Consider the following 14,316-nt stretch of genomic DNA (forward strand, 5'->3'; position numbering starts at 1 on the left):
CATTCCCCTGGGCCAGGCTACACAACACAGTGCATAAATCATAGAACTCAAGCATATAACACATAAAGTAATATTAGTTAAAGAGTTAAAGTCTGTCCCGGGCCTTATAGGCTCATCAGGCTGGTGCTTATACCGGTTTCCGTGGTGTGAAGTGACTGAGAGTACGAGACTCCCCCCCCCCCCCCCAGTCCATCATGAGGTTAATCCCCAGCATTTTGCCGGTACCCAATTTCAGCTGTGTGGACTGGAGCAATATGTGGTTAAATGCCTTACTCAAGGACACAACACGTTGCCTCAGCTGGGGCTCAAACTCACAGCCTTCAGATCGCTAGTCCAACGCCTTAACCACTTGGCCACGCGCCGCACATAAAGTAATATTCTCACAACTAAATTAACAAATAATAAGGTGCATTTACGACACAAGTTAAAAAGTAAAATGTTTAACATTACTCTTGCTTCATGGTGATGACACCTGGGTGGTGGCAGGGATTTCGGTAGTCTCATGGCCTGGGGAGAAGAAGCTATTTCCCATTCTGACTCCATTCCTAAAGCTACAGTACCTTCTGCCTGATGGTAGGGGGGGTCACAGAAATTGTTGAATGGATGGGAGGGATCCTTGACAACTCTAAGGGTCCCGCATTCACAGCGCTCCTGATAAATACCTCGGATGGGTGGAAGAGAGACCCTGATGATCCTCTCAGCTCTCCTCACAACCTTTTGTAGGGACTTGCAGGTCCCATACCAGACAGTGATGCAGCTGGTCAGGACATTCTCGATGGTGCTCCTGTAAAAAAAATTGATTAGAATGGGGAGGGGGCTGGTCTCCCACCTCAATCTCCTCAGGAAGTGGAGACCACTTGCTTTCTTGACCAAAGAAATGGTGTTCAGGGACTACAGATTTTTGAGTTAAATTTCATCTGTTATACCAGCCCTCTTGCTGCTGGTAAAATACAAGGATAAGGTATATTATATAAACTCTTTTCTTTTAAACAACTGAAATTCTGTAATGTTCCTTTAAACTCTGTACAAGGCCAGCAAAGGCCACAAGTCAAACTGAAATGTACTTCTAGATTTATTTATGTACTGGTATGCAGCATCGACAAGGTCAGCATGCATTTCTTGTCTCCAACTGCATTTGAGAAGGTGATGGCAAGCCACCTTCTTCAACCACTGTAGTTTTTCCGGTGTTATTGGGTAAGAGCTCTAAGATTTAAAGCCAGTGACGATGAAGGAAAAGCAATATATTTCCATGTGAGGATAATGCACAATTTGGAGGGGAAATTCTGCCATTCACATGCTACTCTATAGAATAAGCAGCAATTTGTTTACCAAGATGTCTCATAAGGAGAGGATGTTTAACCATCGTAATAAATTTAGTCATTATTTTGCAAATGAAAAATTATTTTGACTTTGTTATGTAGTTCATAGACAGTTCTAATGCAACTTATTGTCACTAGTGATAACATTCAGTGAGAGAAACTCTGTGGAAGATGTGTTTATGCTATGATATAATCAACATATGACTCATTTGCTGTGTGGGAGTATACAAGTTGGTAGGATGGCTGTGGGTTGCAAAGAATAAAATAATCATATGTTCATCTACAGTTGGGTTAAATGATGATCCTGGAATGGATTTCAACTATGATTTGTAATTCAAAACCAGTTTTAGCTTGTATTAAAATAAAAATCACTCAAACATTGCCTTTTATTGTCATCTCAGTGTGCCATTCCCACTATTAATTTCTTATCCACTGGATAAAGGTATTTTTTAAAAATAATATATCAAGAGCTACTTGCTGATATACTGAGATGTTGAGATATAATGAGATGTTGAGATGTAATACTTCTGAGAGGTTTTTTTATATACAATATGCCCACTTCTTGTTACTACCATTGGGGAAAAGCCTGAAGACAGACCTTCTTCCCCTCCTCCAGGTTACTGAACCCCATGAAAATTACCTTATAAAAATGCATTTATTTATTTATTTTTGTCATTCATAGTTACTTTTATGTCTGCACAGTACTGCTGTTGCAAAAACAAATTTCATGTCATATAAATTAGTAATGATCAATCTAATTCTGACTTTAAAAATAAATCTTAGTTAATTGATACAAAATAACAGAGTGCATAACATTTCTAGCAAAACTGGTGTTTGGCAAAGTGGAATTGTTCAATCTGGCTTTGAGTCTGCTGCTTTGGTATTTCCTGGGAAAAAAGATGAAAGAAGGTAAGATCATATTTCTGTTGATTGTCAGATTCTTGTACTTTTGCTCTTAAAATAAAACTAGATTGATTTGAAAATACAGAATTATACAATTTTTCTTTCTCGTACTGATAACTGAAGTATAATTGACATACGATGAGTATTTAACTAAAATGAGTTTAACAGGTAACAAATACAAGCAATGTTTAAGAGATGGGAGACACGAGAGACTACAGATGCTGGAATCTGGAGGAACTCAGTAGGTTGAGCAGCTGCTGTGTAAGAAAAGAAATTGTTGATGTTTTGAGTCAGAAGGTTAAGGAGATAAAAGATTTAAGACAGGACACTGTAAAACTAAAAAAAAAACATGAATATGAAGGTGTACCACTTACTTTTCAGCACTACATAAACGAACCATTCCTGCATTTCTATGTTCAATTATGCCAGAACAGGAACCTGACCAGAAACTTCCTGTCTGGATTCACACCTGTTCTGATGTTTCTTCCAATAAGTACTTTCCTTTAGGAGGATTTTGCATTTAGATGTCTTGCTCATCCTTTGGATCTTTAGATTCCTCTTCAGATGAAGTTTCTACAGGGGCACAATTGAGAGCATCCTGACTGGCTGCGTCACTGCCTGGTATGGGAACTGTACCTCCCTTAATCGCAGGACTCTGCAGAGAGTGGTGCAGACAGCCCAATGCATCTGTAGTTGTGAACTTCCCATGATTCAGGACATTTACAAGGACAGATGTGTAAAAATGGCCCAAAGGATCATTGGGGACCCGAGCCATCCCAAACCACAATCTATTCCAGCTGCTACCACCTGGGAAACGGTACCGCAGCATAAAAGCCAGGACCAACAGGCCGGGACAGCTTCTTCCACCAGCCCATCAGACTGATCAACTCACGCAGATATGGGTGTATTCTATATTACATTGACTGTTCTATTTATTATAAATTACTATGATTGCACATTTAGATAGAAACGTAACAAAGATTTTTATTCCCCATGTATGTGAAAGATATAAGAAATAAAGTCAATTCAATTCATTAAATGTCCAGGGAGAGAGTCATCCACCTTTGTAGAAGGCAGCGGCTCTGTTTCTCTTCTTGTGGCCTGACCTATTGTGCATTTCCTGTTTTTATTTTAGATTTCTAGCAAATGCATTTTTAGAGCCACTTATCTTTGTTATCCTCTGATCTCCCAAATAATGGAACAGCAGCAGTCAATTTCCACAGCAGAAACCAACAACTGTAACAGTTGCAAGTAGGTCAGGACACATAGTTTGTCCACTCTTGGTCTAACTTGAAGCATCAGTGTTACAATTTATAATGAATATGATCATTTTTATTGCCAATTAAATGGCCAATTATTTTATTTTCTTTGTTGTGAAAAATGGAAAATCCAGAATTGTTTAACCACTGGCATTTCCTTTCCTTGTTTGGGAGGAGGGCTTCAGAAAGTCTGCTGCCATGTCACTGTAACCGATGACTGGGAGTTACTTGGAAAAGCTGATCAGAACCTGCTTTTACCTCCTCTTCTTCCAGTGATCCATGATACCCTAACAAAGAAGATCATGCAAGTTAACACTCTATTTTCAAGATGAACTCATACCATTAGTCTTCACCATTTTATTTTATCCATTTAGTAAGTTTCTTATATTCACTTGTTTCCCTTGAAATTGAATGTTGAAGTTCAGTGGCCACGTTGTCCATCCAAGTGAATTACCCCAATTCTATATATCAGGCAAGATCACAAAAACTGGGCATACTGCTATTGCCTGAACACTACCTATGCATCTATCAAATTAGCTTTTGACATATTTTATGTATGATAATTTCAGATCATAACAATAGGTATTATCAAACTGTTTTCCACATAAATTTGATTTAATTAACTCATGAGTAATGTGCATTGAACCATTACTGCAGAGTACAGCCAAAACAACATGGAAATAGAACCACAATTTCTAAATTTTCAAATCAAACACCCAAACAAAATTTCTAAACTTGCATATGGTGCCATACTGTAGTTAAGACTGAGGAGGGCATTAACAACTTGCAAAATGGGGCAAATTAAGTTTAACACAGATAAGTACAAGGATAAATACAGTCCTGCTAATGCGACCACTGATGCCAGGCAGAAAATCTCTGAGGAGTATTGATCATGGCTAGAGTCATCCATCTTGAAAAAACTCTGCTCAGAAGAAGGCAATGGCAAACCACTTCAGTAGAAAGCTTTGCTAAGAACATCAAGTCATGGAAGGACCATGATTGTATACACATAATGAATGAACAAAATACAAGGTAGTATGTTTTGTTATGAAGAATAAGGAGGCCACTTATTACTTGGAAGGTTCAAGACCAGGTGGAAAAGGGGAACAAGTGTACCAGTTGAATACAAACATACAAGATTCTAAAGGTAACACTGTAGATTAGCAAGCCATAAAAATATATACTGCAGACCATGCAGGAGATTAATTTCTAGAGAGATAAATTTGCAAAAAGGTAAGTTTTGCTCAACTTATATTGATCTTCATCTGGACCATGTTAAACTATAATGCATACAGTTCTGGCCCCATATTATAAGGATACAGAGCTATCCAGAGGTTGCAGAGACTTACAAAGATGATGCCAAAAATGTGAGGGTATGCAAAAGCAGAAAAAGATGAATATATTAACTCCATTTTTTTGCTTGAGAAAAAACTGAGAGGTAATGTAATACAATTCTAAATTTTGTAGATTTTGATGAATAGATACAGAGAGATCCATTGTGAGGAAGAACATAACTTGATGGTATTAATATTAAGTAATCCATGGCATATTCAAAAGAAATATCTTTACAGAAAGAGTAACAACAAAATATACCTGATACCCACAGGAGTTGTTGAAGTAAATAGTTGTAATTAAAGGGAGGTTAGACAGGCAGAAGATCAATACCAATCACAATTCGAAGTAAGTTTATTATCAAAGTACATATATGTCACCATATGCTATCCTGAGATTCATTTTCTTGCAGGGATTCACAGTGGAACAAAGAAATACAATAGAATCTATGAAACACTACACACAAATAAAGACTGACAAGTCACCAAAGGTTTCAAAGGTACATTTAATGTCAGAGAAATGTATACAATATACATCCTGAAATGCTTTTTCTTCACAAACATCCACAAAAACAGAGTGTCCCCAAAGAATGAATGAGTTAAATGTTAGAACCCCACAGCTCCTCCCAGCTCCATCCTCCCACAAGTGAGCAGCAGCAAGCAACGTTCCCCCCTCCCCTACCAGCAAAATAAAAGCATTGGCCCCCACCACTGAGCACTCAAACGTGCAGCAAAGCAACAGCAAAGACACAGACTTGCAGTACCCCAAAGAATACTCAATAATCTGGTATTCAACATACCACAAGCTCTTTCTCTCCCTAATAAGGGAGAAAGAGGTGTCTCCGTTTAGCGGGAGGGGAGACATAACAAACAGCTCGCTGATTTACGATGGTAAAAGTCGGTTGCATCGCTTTTTCCGAGCTCTGTGCCCAAAGATCTCAGCTCTCTGAGCACACAGCCAGAGATCTTGTCTCCCATGACACCGACTTTCAGTCTGCCCGTCTCCAGATCCCGGAACTCTGAAGGCAAGCTAATCTCTTAGACTGCATCCTTGACATATTGAATAACAGCCAGTTGTGAAACCCTGAGAGCGGGTCACATTCCCGCAAAGAACCGAAGTCAGTGTGCAACTCCAGGTCAGGGTCTTGAGAAGAACCCTGACAGGGAAAAATAGGGATTTTAAGGATGGAAATAGAGGTGGTTCCGAAGATGCAAGTAAAGGAGTCGCCATTAGGCGTCATGTTTCCTCCTAAGCTCCTCTGTAACAAATGTGCAAAAGCATCAAAACCTGCACAGGACTACATAAAGCGCACAAAACAGTGCAGGACAGTACAATAATTAATAAACAATAGGCACAGTAGAGGACAAATTACAATATAATATAAATGATGTAGATGTCAGTCTAGACTCTGAGTATTGAGGAGTCTGATGGCTTGGGGGAAGAAACTGTTGCACATTCGGGCTCTCACCACCAATCATCTAGAATCTGGAAGGTCTGCCATTATGGAGGAGTGAGGTATGGAGGTGCTGCAAGACTTGTCCTCACGTTGACCTTGAAGATAAAATCATCCTATCACTTGGCACACAATACCCTCAAATAGTTTAGTTAATACTGGAATAAATAGGCTACTGAGCAGCGGACTCCCAGGCTACAGGTCCAATGGTAAAGGTTCTGTAAGGAAGGACCACAGTATAGGCTGCTCCAACTAACGCACTTGGAAGGGCCGAGTTGTGGGGGGAAAGCGTCCTTAGCCATGAAAGGGACATCTTAAAGAGCCAGGTGAATGGCAACAGATCTGTTTTCCATTTGAAGTTTACACTGAATGTACCGACCACGAATGTAAACGTTTTTGCACAGTTTATTCCTTTGTACATTTTTATCATGAGTAAATCTATTTTAAAATATGTACTTTAAAATACCTCCAGTACCGCCATACCAACTTAGAGCGATGAACCCGGGAGATACCCGCTCTCGCTGCGCTCGCACCCGCGGGTGGCGCGTTCCCGTCCGCTCAAGGCGGGTGACGTCAGCACGTAGCGGCGAGCACGCAGCGGCTGGGGACTTTTGTGAAAGCAGCGGAGGCAAGTTTTACACGGAGTCAACGTGCTCGACAGGGACATGGCAGCTAGCGGGCGGCTTCTGCTGAGTTCACCGCTGAGGTGGTTGCGATTCCCGGGCTGCTACAAGAATCGAGGCCGGGTTTTGTCTGGAGGAGCCCGTCTGCTGTTCACGGCTGCCCCGTTGCAGAGGTGAGTGAGGCGCACTGTCGGCGGAGGTGGCGTTTGTTGAGTAAGGCCAGGGTAACTATGGAAATGAATGTGTTACGGAGGGGTATTGAAGACTGACAAATCATCACGCATAAAATGCTAGAGGAGCTCAGCAGGCCGGGCAACATCGACGGAAGAGAGTAAACAGTCAATGTTTCGAGCATTTTGTGTGTGTCGCTTTAGGATTTCCGGCTTTTCTTGGGACGTTGCCATCAGCGTGAATAGGCTTGGAACTTAACCAAGGTCGTGTCTGTTCCACAACTGAACATACAAACTGGCAAAGCCTTTATTCAACCAGGAGCAAAGGATATCAACCCCGAAATAATTGCTTAAGCTTCAGCAAAGATCACTGCAGATGCTGTGGTCAAATCAAGACGTACAAAAAAGCTCGATGAACTCAGCAGGTCGGGCAGCATCCATTGAAAGAAGCAGCCCGTCCTGCTGAATTCATCCAGCTTTTTTGTACCTCTTGACTAAACATATTTGTCTGTCCCATTATCGCGTTTTTGGAGCATTATTGGTGCTTCTGAGGCGATTATAGAGGACTACAGCTCAGAACCAAGCCCCTTGACCCATCTAATCGGTGCCAGATTGTTATTCTGCCTCATTCCTTTCGACCCGATCCTGGACCATAGCGCTTCCTATCCCTCCCGTCCATATATCTTTCTTAAATGTTTCAGTTTAACCCGCATCTACCACTTCCACACTCGCATCACCCTCAGAGTGAAGAAGTTCACCCCCCCCAGGTGCCTATTAAATATTTCACCTTTCACCCGTGTGACCTTTCTCTGTGGAAAAAGGCTGCTTATGTTGACCCTATCTACAACCCTCATGGGGTGGAGATAACGTCTCTACCAAAGGAGATGTCAGGCACTCTTTCCCTTAGCTAGCCTGCAGGTCACCCTTGGGCAAGGTGTAGCATCTGCTTAGCACGTTCCCTCCACTACTCCCCCCCCCAAAAAAAAAAAATCTGGGTTGCGTGAAGCCATGGGAGCAGGTTCTGGATAGTTGTATGAGTAGCTGGTGCATATCACGAGCCCTGGTTATGTGACCACTGACGCCAGGTAGACGATCTCTGAAGAGGATTGATAATGGCTGGGGTCACCTGCGTGTAAGTCACTACCCAGAAGAAGGCAATAGCAAACCACTTATGTGGAATATTTTGCCAAGAACAATAATGGTCAGGGCCATGATTGCCCATGTCATACAATATGCACATGGATGATACCCCTCATAATTTTATATACCTCTATCAAAACATAGAAAACCTACAGCACAATACAGGCCCTTCGGCCCACAATGCTGTGCCAAACATGTACCTACTTAGAAATTACCTAAGGTTAACCATAGGTTACCTGTCCAGGAGTCTCTTAAAAGACCCTATCATATCCACCTCCACCACTGTCGCCGCAGCCCATTCCACACACCACTCTGCATTTTTTTTAAAAAAACAACTTGCCCCTGACATCTCCTTTGTACCTACTTCCAAGCACTTTAAAACTGTACCCTCTCATGTCAGCCATTTCAACCCTGGGAAAAAGCCTCTGACTATCCACACGATCGATGCCTTTCTTCATCTTATATACCTCTATCAGGTCACCTCTCATCCTCCACAGCTCCAAGGAGAAAAGGCTGAGTTCACTCAACCTATTCTCATAAGGCATGCTCCCCAATCCAGGCAACATCCTTGTAAATCTCCTCTGCACTGTTTCTATAGTTTCCACATCCTTCCTATAGTAAGGTGACCAGAACTGAGCACAGTACTCCCAAGTGGGGTCTGACCAGGGTCCTATATAGCTGTAACATTACCTCTTTGCTCTTGAACTCAATCCCACGATTGATGAAAGCCAATGCACTGCATGCCGCCTTAACCACAGGGTCAACCTGCACAGCAGCTTTGAGTGTCCTATGGACTCAGACCCCGAGTTCCCTCTGATCCTCCACGCTGCCAAGAGTCTTACCATTAATATTATATTTTGCCATCATATTTGACATACCAAAATGAACCACCTCACATTTACCTGGTTTGAACTCCATCTGCCACTTCTCAGGCCAATTTTGCATCCTATCAATGTTCTGCTGTAACCTCTGACAGCCCTCCACAACACCCCTAACCTTGGTGTCATCAGAAAACTAACCCATCCCTCCATTTCCTCACCCAGATCATTTATAAAAATCACGAAGAGAAGGGATCCCAGAACAGATCCCTGAGGCACACCACTGGTCACTGACCTCCATGCAGAATATGACCTGTCTACAACCACTCTTTGCCTTCTGTGGGCAAGCCATTTCTGGATCCACAAAGCAAGGTCCCTTTGGATCCCATGCCTCCTTACATTCTCAATAAGCCTTGCGTGGGGTACCTTATTAAATGCCTTGCTGAAATCCATATACACTACATCTACTGCTCTACCTTCATCAATGTGTTTAGTCACACCCTCAAAAAATTCAATTAGGCTAGTAAGGCACGACCTGCCATGAAAAGCCACGCTGACTATTCCTAATTGTATTTTGCCTCTCCAAATGTTCATAAATCCTGCCTCTCAGGATCTTTTCCATCAACTTACTAACCACTGAAGTAAGACTCACAGGTCTATATTTTCCTGGGCTATCTCTACTCCCTTTCTTGAATAAGGGAATAACCTCTGCAGTCCTCCAATCCTCTGGAACCTTTCCTGTCCCCATTGATGATGGAAAGATCATTGCCAGAGGCTGAGCAATCTCTTCACTCGCCTCCCACAGTAGCCTGGGGTACACCTCAACCGGTCCCGGAGACTTAACCAACTTGATGCTTTCCAGCGCATCCTTTTTCTTTTTTTTTTAATTAATTTTTTGAGTTTCAACAAAACAAAAACAAGTTTAAAAAAAAAGATTTATACAGTGCAAAACAAACATACCAAAAGTACAGTTCATAACAATTGAGAAAAGCACCCATAGCAGAATCGCATGAAGTTAGTTACCACCCCACCCTCCCACTACCCAACTCCAAGCCAACCTTACAATATATAAAAAAGTTAATCAGAACTTTATCACCACAGAGCTGTATTTATAAAAGGAAGGTATATTATCCTACTACCTAATCTATAGTAAGTAAATCTGCTTCATCAGTTCGGTCTTTCCTTTCTAATTATGGTATCTCTGTATGGCATTTTCTCCATCCAAATGTGAGAGATTATTCTTTTTTTTCGCATGTCCATCATACTTTCACTAGAATTGATTATTTTATAATTGATAATCAGTTGATTCCATCTGTTCACTCTTGTGACTATCGGAGTATATTGATTTCAGATCAAGCCCCAATCACCCTGCCTATAATTCTTCCTGGTTTCTCCCAAATGAATAAACATTGACGTTTTAATCTGACTTTGTTGTCGGATGTTGATTTTGTAAAATTTATGGAGGACCAGATAACTTTATTTTTTAAGTACTAACATGTCATCTGAAACCTCAAGTCAGGTTGTTTGGGACGCTATGAAAGCATACCTAAGGGGTCAAATAATTTCACATACTGTGAATTTGAATAGAAAGACCCATAAAGAGCAATTGGATCTGGTTAATCAAATTAAAGCAATAGACCAACTATATGCCCAGACTAAAAATCCAGAGCTGTATAAGAAACAAGTGGAACCTCAAACTAAGTTTGACCTTATTTCCACTCACCCAATTGAACGCCAACTTTTGGAAAGTAAGAACCGGTTTTATATCCATGGTGATAAATCCAGTAAATTTTTAGTTAACCAACTAAGATGCTCTAAAATTAAACAACATTTTACAAAAATTCAAATGGAAAATGGGAACATTACCTTGAATCACTCTGAAATTAATGATACATTCTAGAATTACTATTCTCGACTCTATACTTGTGAATCTCTAAATAATATTTTTGTCGAGCATTTTTTAAATAGTTTAAACATTCCTATGCTTTCTCCTGATCTTAAAGCAAAATTGAATGAACCATTATCACTAGAGGAAATATCATCAGCTATTTCTGTTTTGCAGTCTGGTAAATCTCCATGACCTGATGGGTTCTCTGCAGAATTTTATAAATAATTTTCCTCACTGCTTTTACCTCAACTAATGTTAGTTTTAACTGACTCGTTTAAACGTGGTAAACTGCCAGCATCATTTAATGAGGCATGTATCATTCTTTTAGCGAAAAAAGGTAAAGAACATCCTCTTTCTTAATTTCTACATGCTCAAGCTTTTCAGTCCACTGTAAATCAGCCCTACAATCACCAAGATCCTTTTCCGTAGTGAATACTGAAGCAAAGTATTCATTAAGTACCTCTGCTCTTTCCTCCGGTTCCATACATACTTTTCCACTTACACTTGACTGGTCCTATTCCCTCACATCTTATCCTCTTGCTCTTCACATACTTGTAGAATGCCTTGGGGTTTTCCTTAATCCTGCTCACCAGGGCCTTCTCATGGCCCCTTCTGGCTCTCCTAATTTTATTCTTAAGCTCCTTCCTGGTAGCCTTATAATCTTCTAGATCTCTATCATTACCTAGTTTTTTGATCCTTTCGTATGCTTTTCTTCTTGACTAGATTTACAACAGCCCTTGTGCACCACGGTTCCTGTACCCTAACATCTTTTCCCTGTCTCATTGGAACGTACCTATGCAGAACCCCTGAACATTTGCCACGTTTCTTCCCTACGTTTCCCTGAGCACATCTGTTCCCAATTTATGCTTCCAAGTTCCTGCTTGATAGCTTCATATTTCCCTTTACTCCAATTAAATGTTTTCCTAACTTGTTTGTTCCTAACTCTCTCCAATGCTATGGTAAAGGAGATAGAATTGTGATCAGTATGTGAAAATGCTCTCCCTCTGAGAGACCAGGTTCATTTCCCAATATCAGATCAAGTACAGCCTCTCCTCTTGTAGGCTTATCTACATCTTGTGTCAGGAAACCTTCCTGAACACACCTAACAAACTCCACCCCATCTAAACCCCTTGCTCTAGGGAGATGCCAATCAATATTTGGGAAACTAAAATCTCCCTGTTATTATTACATCTTTCCAGAATCTGTCTCCCTATCTGCTCCTTGATGTCCCTGTTACTATTGGGTGGTCGATTAAAAAAGCACCCAGTAGAGTTATTGACCCCTTCCTGTTCCTAACTTCCACCCACAGAGACTCAGTAGACAATCCCTCCATGACTTCCTCCTTTTCTGCAGCCGTGACACTATCTCTGATCAACAGTGCAGTGCCCCCACCTCTTTTGCCTCTCTCCCTGTCCTTTCTGAAACATCTAAAGCCTGGCACTCCAAGCTTTCTCTATTTATGAGCCAACAGCCCCTTCCTCTGTCCCTTCCATTCGGTTCCCACCCCCTAGCAATTCCCTCTAGCAAAACTCACCCCAACAGTCTTAGCAAACCTCCCTGCTAGGATATTGATTCCTCTCTGATTCAAGTGCAACCACCTTTTTTGTACAGGTCACGCCTGTCCCAAAAGAGGTCCCAATGATCCAGAAATCATTCTGAAGGATGTCTTGAAAACAGACTACAGGGAGTTAGGAAGGAAGTTGAGAAGCAGGACCTCAAAGGTAGTAATCTTGGGATTACTGCCTGTGCCACGTGACAGTGAGTATAGGAATTGAATGAGGTGGAGGATAAATGCGTGGCTGTGGGATTGGAGAGGCAAATTTTTGCCTCTACGTATTGGAGATGCAAATTTTTGCCTCTATGTACTGTACGTACATAGAGTACAGTGTGACAGGCAATATAGTGGTGATATTATTCAACCTTTTCCTATAAGTCAGGTCCTCAAGTCCCAGCAACATCCTTTTAAATTTTCTCCGCACTCTTTCAGTCTTATTGACATCTTTTCTGTCGGTAGGTGACCAGAACTGCACATAGTACTCTAAATTTGGCTTCAACAACATCTTGCACAACTTCAAAATAACATCCCAATTCCTGTACTTAGTACTCTGATTTATGAAGGCCAGTGTGTCAAAATCTGTCTTTACAACACTATCTACTTATAATGTCACTTTCAAGGAATTATGGATCTGTGTTCCTGGATCCCTCTGTTGCACAACAATCCTCTGTCCTCCACCATTCACTATGTAAGTCCTAGCCTTGTTTGTCTTCCCAAAGTGCAACACCTCACACTTGTCTGCATTGAATTGAATTGACTTTATTTCTTATACCCGTCACATGCATGAGTAAAAATCTTTATGGTACGTCTAAATGTGCAATGTGTAGTTTATAGTAATTGTAATAAATAGTATGTCACACATAGACACCTTCCTCCAACAGCAGCAAGCGAGAAATTAGTAGAAGGTGCTGAACACCCCCTTGCCTTCCACACTCGCCTTGATAATTTCAGTATTCCTCGGCACTTTAATCAGCGAGATATGGAATCAATCATGGCTCATGCCCCATCTCCAGTATGCCTCGGGACAATTTGGGAAAACATTTAATTGGGGTGGGGGGGAAACATGGTACTATTAGGCAGGAACTTGTGAATAGATGTTCTTAAGGAAATGCACGGCAGAAATGTGGCAAATGTTCAGGGAACATGGCACTCTATGGCATTCTGCATAGGAATGTTCCATTGGGACAGGGAAAGAATAGTAGGGTAAAAGAACTATGGTGCACAAATGATGTGGAAAATCTAGTTAAGAAGAAAAGAAAAGTTTACGAAAGGTTCAAGAAACTAGGTACTGATAGAGTTCTAGAAAATTACAGTGTTGCCAAGAAGGAGTTTAAGAATGAAATTAGGAGAACTAGAAGGGGCTGTGAGAAGGCCTTGGCGAGGATTAAGGAAAACCCCAAGGCATTCTACAAGTTGATTATGTTTATTTACAGTCAGTCAAAGGAACACGGCAACGTACACTGGATGAATTCCTCTGTCGATAACCATTACGAACTAATACAGTTTTATAGTTTTGCAGTATTGTTGATAGTGGTCTAATTTGTTCTGTATTCCATGTAGTAGTTTGTCTTTTTTATTCCTTTTTGCTATTTCTGTGTAACTTCAGCTAATTGGAGAAGCTGCTTAATTGGGCTAGAATGTACTGGTCCACATCTTGGTGTGAACACTGTACTTGGTTGATCCCAAAGTGTACGAAATGACCAGATACCACTGTAATAATTTATGGATATGAGGGGGAGAAAACAGGAGAATGGGGCTAATTGGGCAGCTCTCCTAAAAAGCTGGCACAGGTAAGGTGAGTCTATCATAAACATAAGAAAATCTACAGATGCTAGAAATCCAAAGCAACTCACACA

The 14,316-nt window shown here is 41.1% G+C and overlaps 1 protein-coding gene across 1 annotated transcript in view; it reads left to right on the top strand.

The window, feature by feature from the left end:
- The first annotated feature begins 6,844 nt into the window (after positions 1-6,844).
- LOC140726817 (adrenodoxin-like) overlaps positions 6,845-14,316 on the top strand; it is a 51,183-nt gene continuing 43,711 nt past the window's right edge. Inside the window, exon 1 of the mRNA XM_073043667.1 lies at positions 6,845-7,062. Within this exon, the coding sequence (XP_072899768.1) occupies positions 6,932-7,062 (131 nt within the window). The 5' untranslated portion in view covers positions 6,845-6,931. The remainder of the gene's footprint in view (positions 7,063-14,316) is intronic.

This window comes from Hemitrygon akajei, chromosome 4 (assembly GCF_048418815.1).
Source record: "Hemitrygon akajei chromosome 4, sHemAka1.3, whole genome shotgun sequence".
NCBI classification, from domain to species: domain Eukaryota; kingdom Metazoa; phylum Chordata; class Chondrichthyes; order Myliobatiformes; family Dasyatidae; genus Hemitrygon; species Hemitrygon akajei.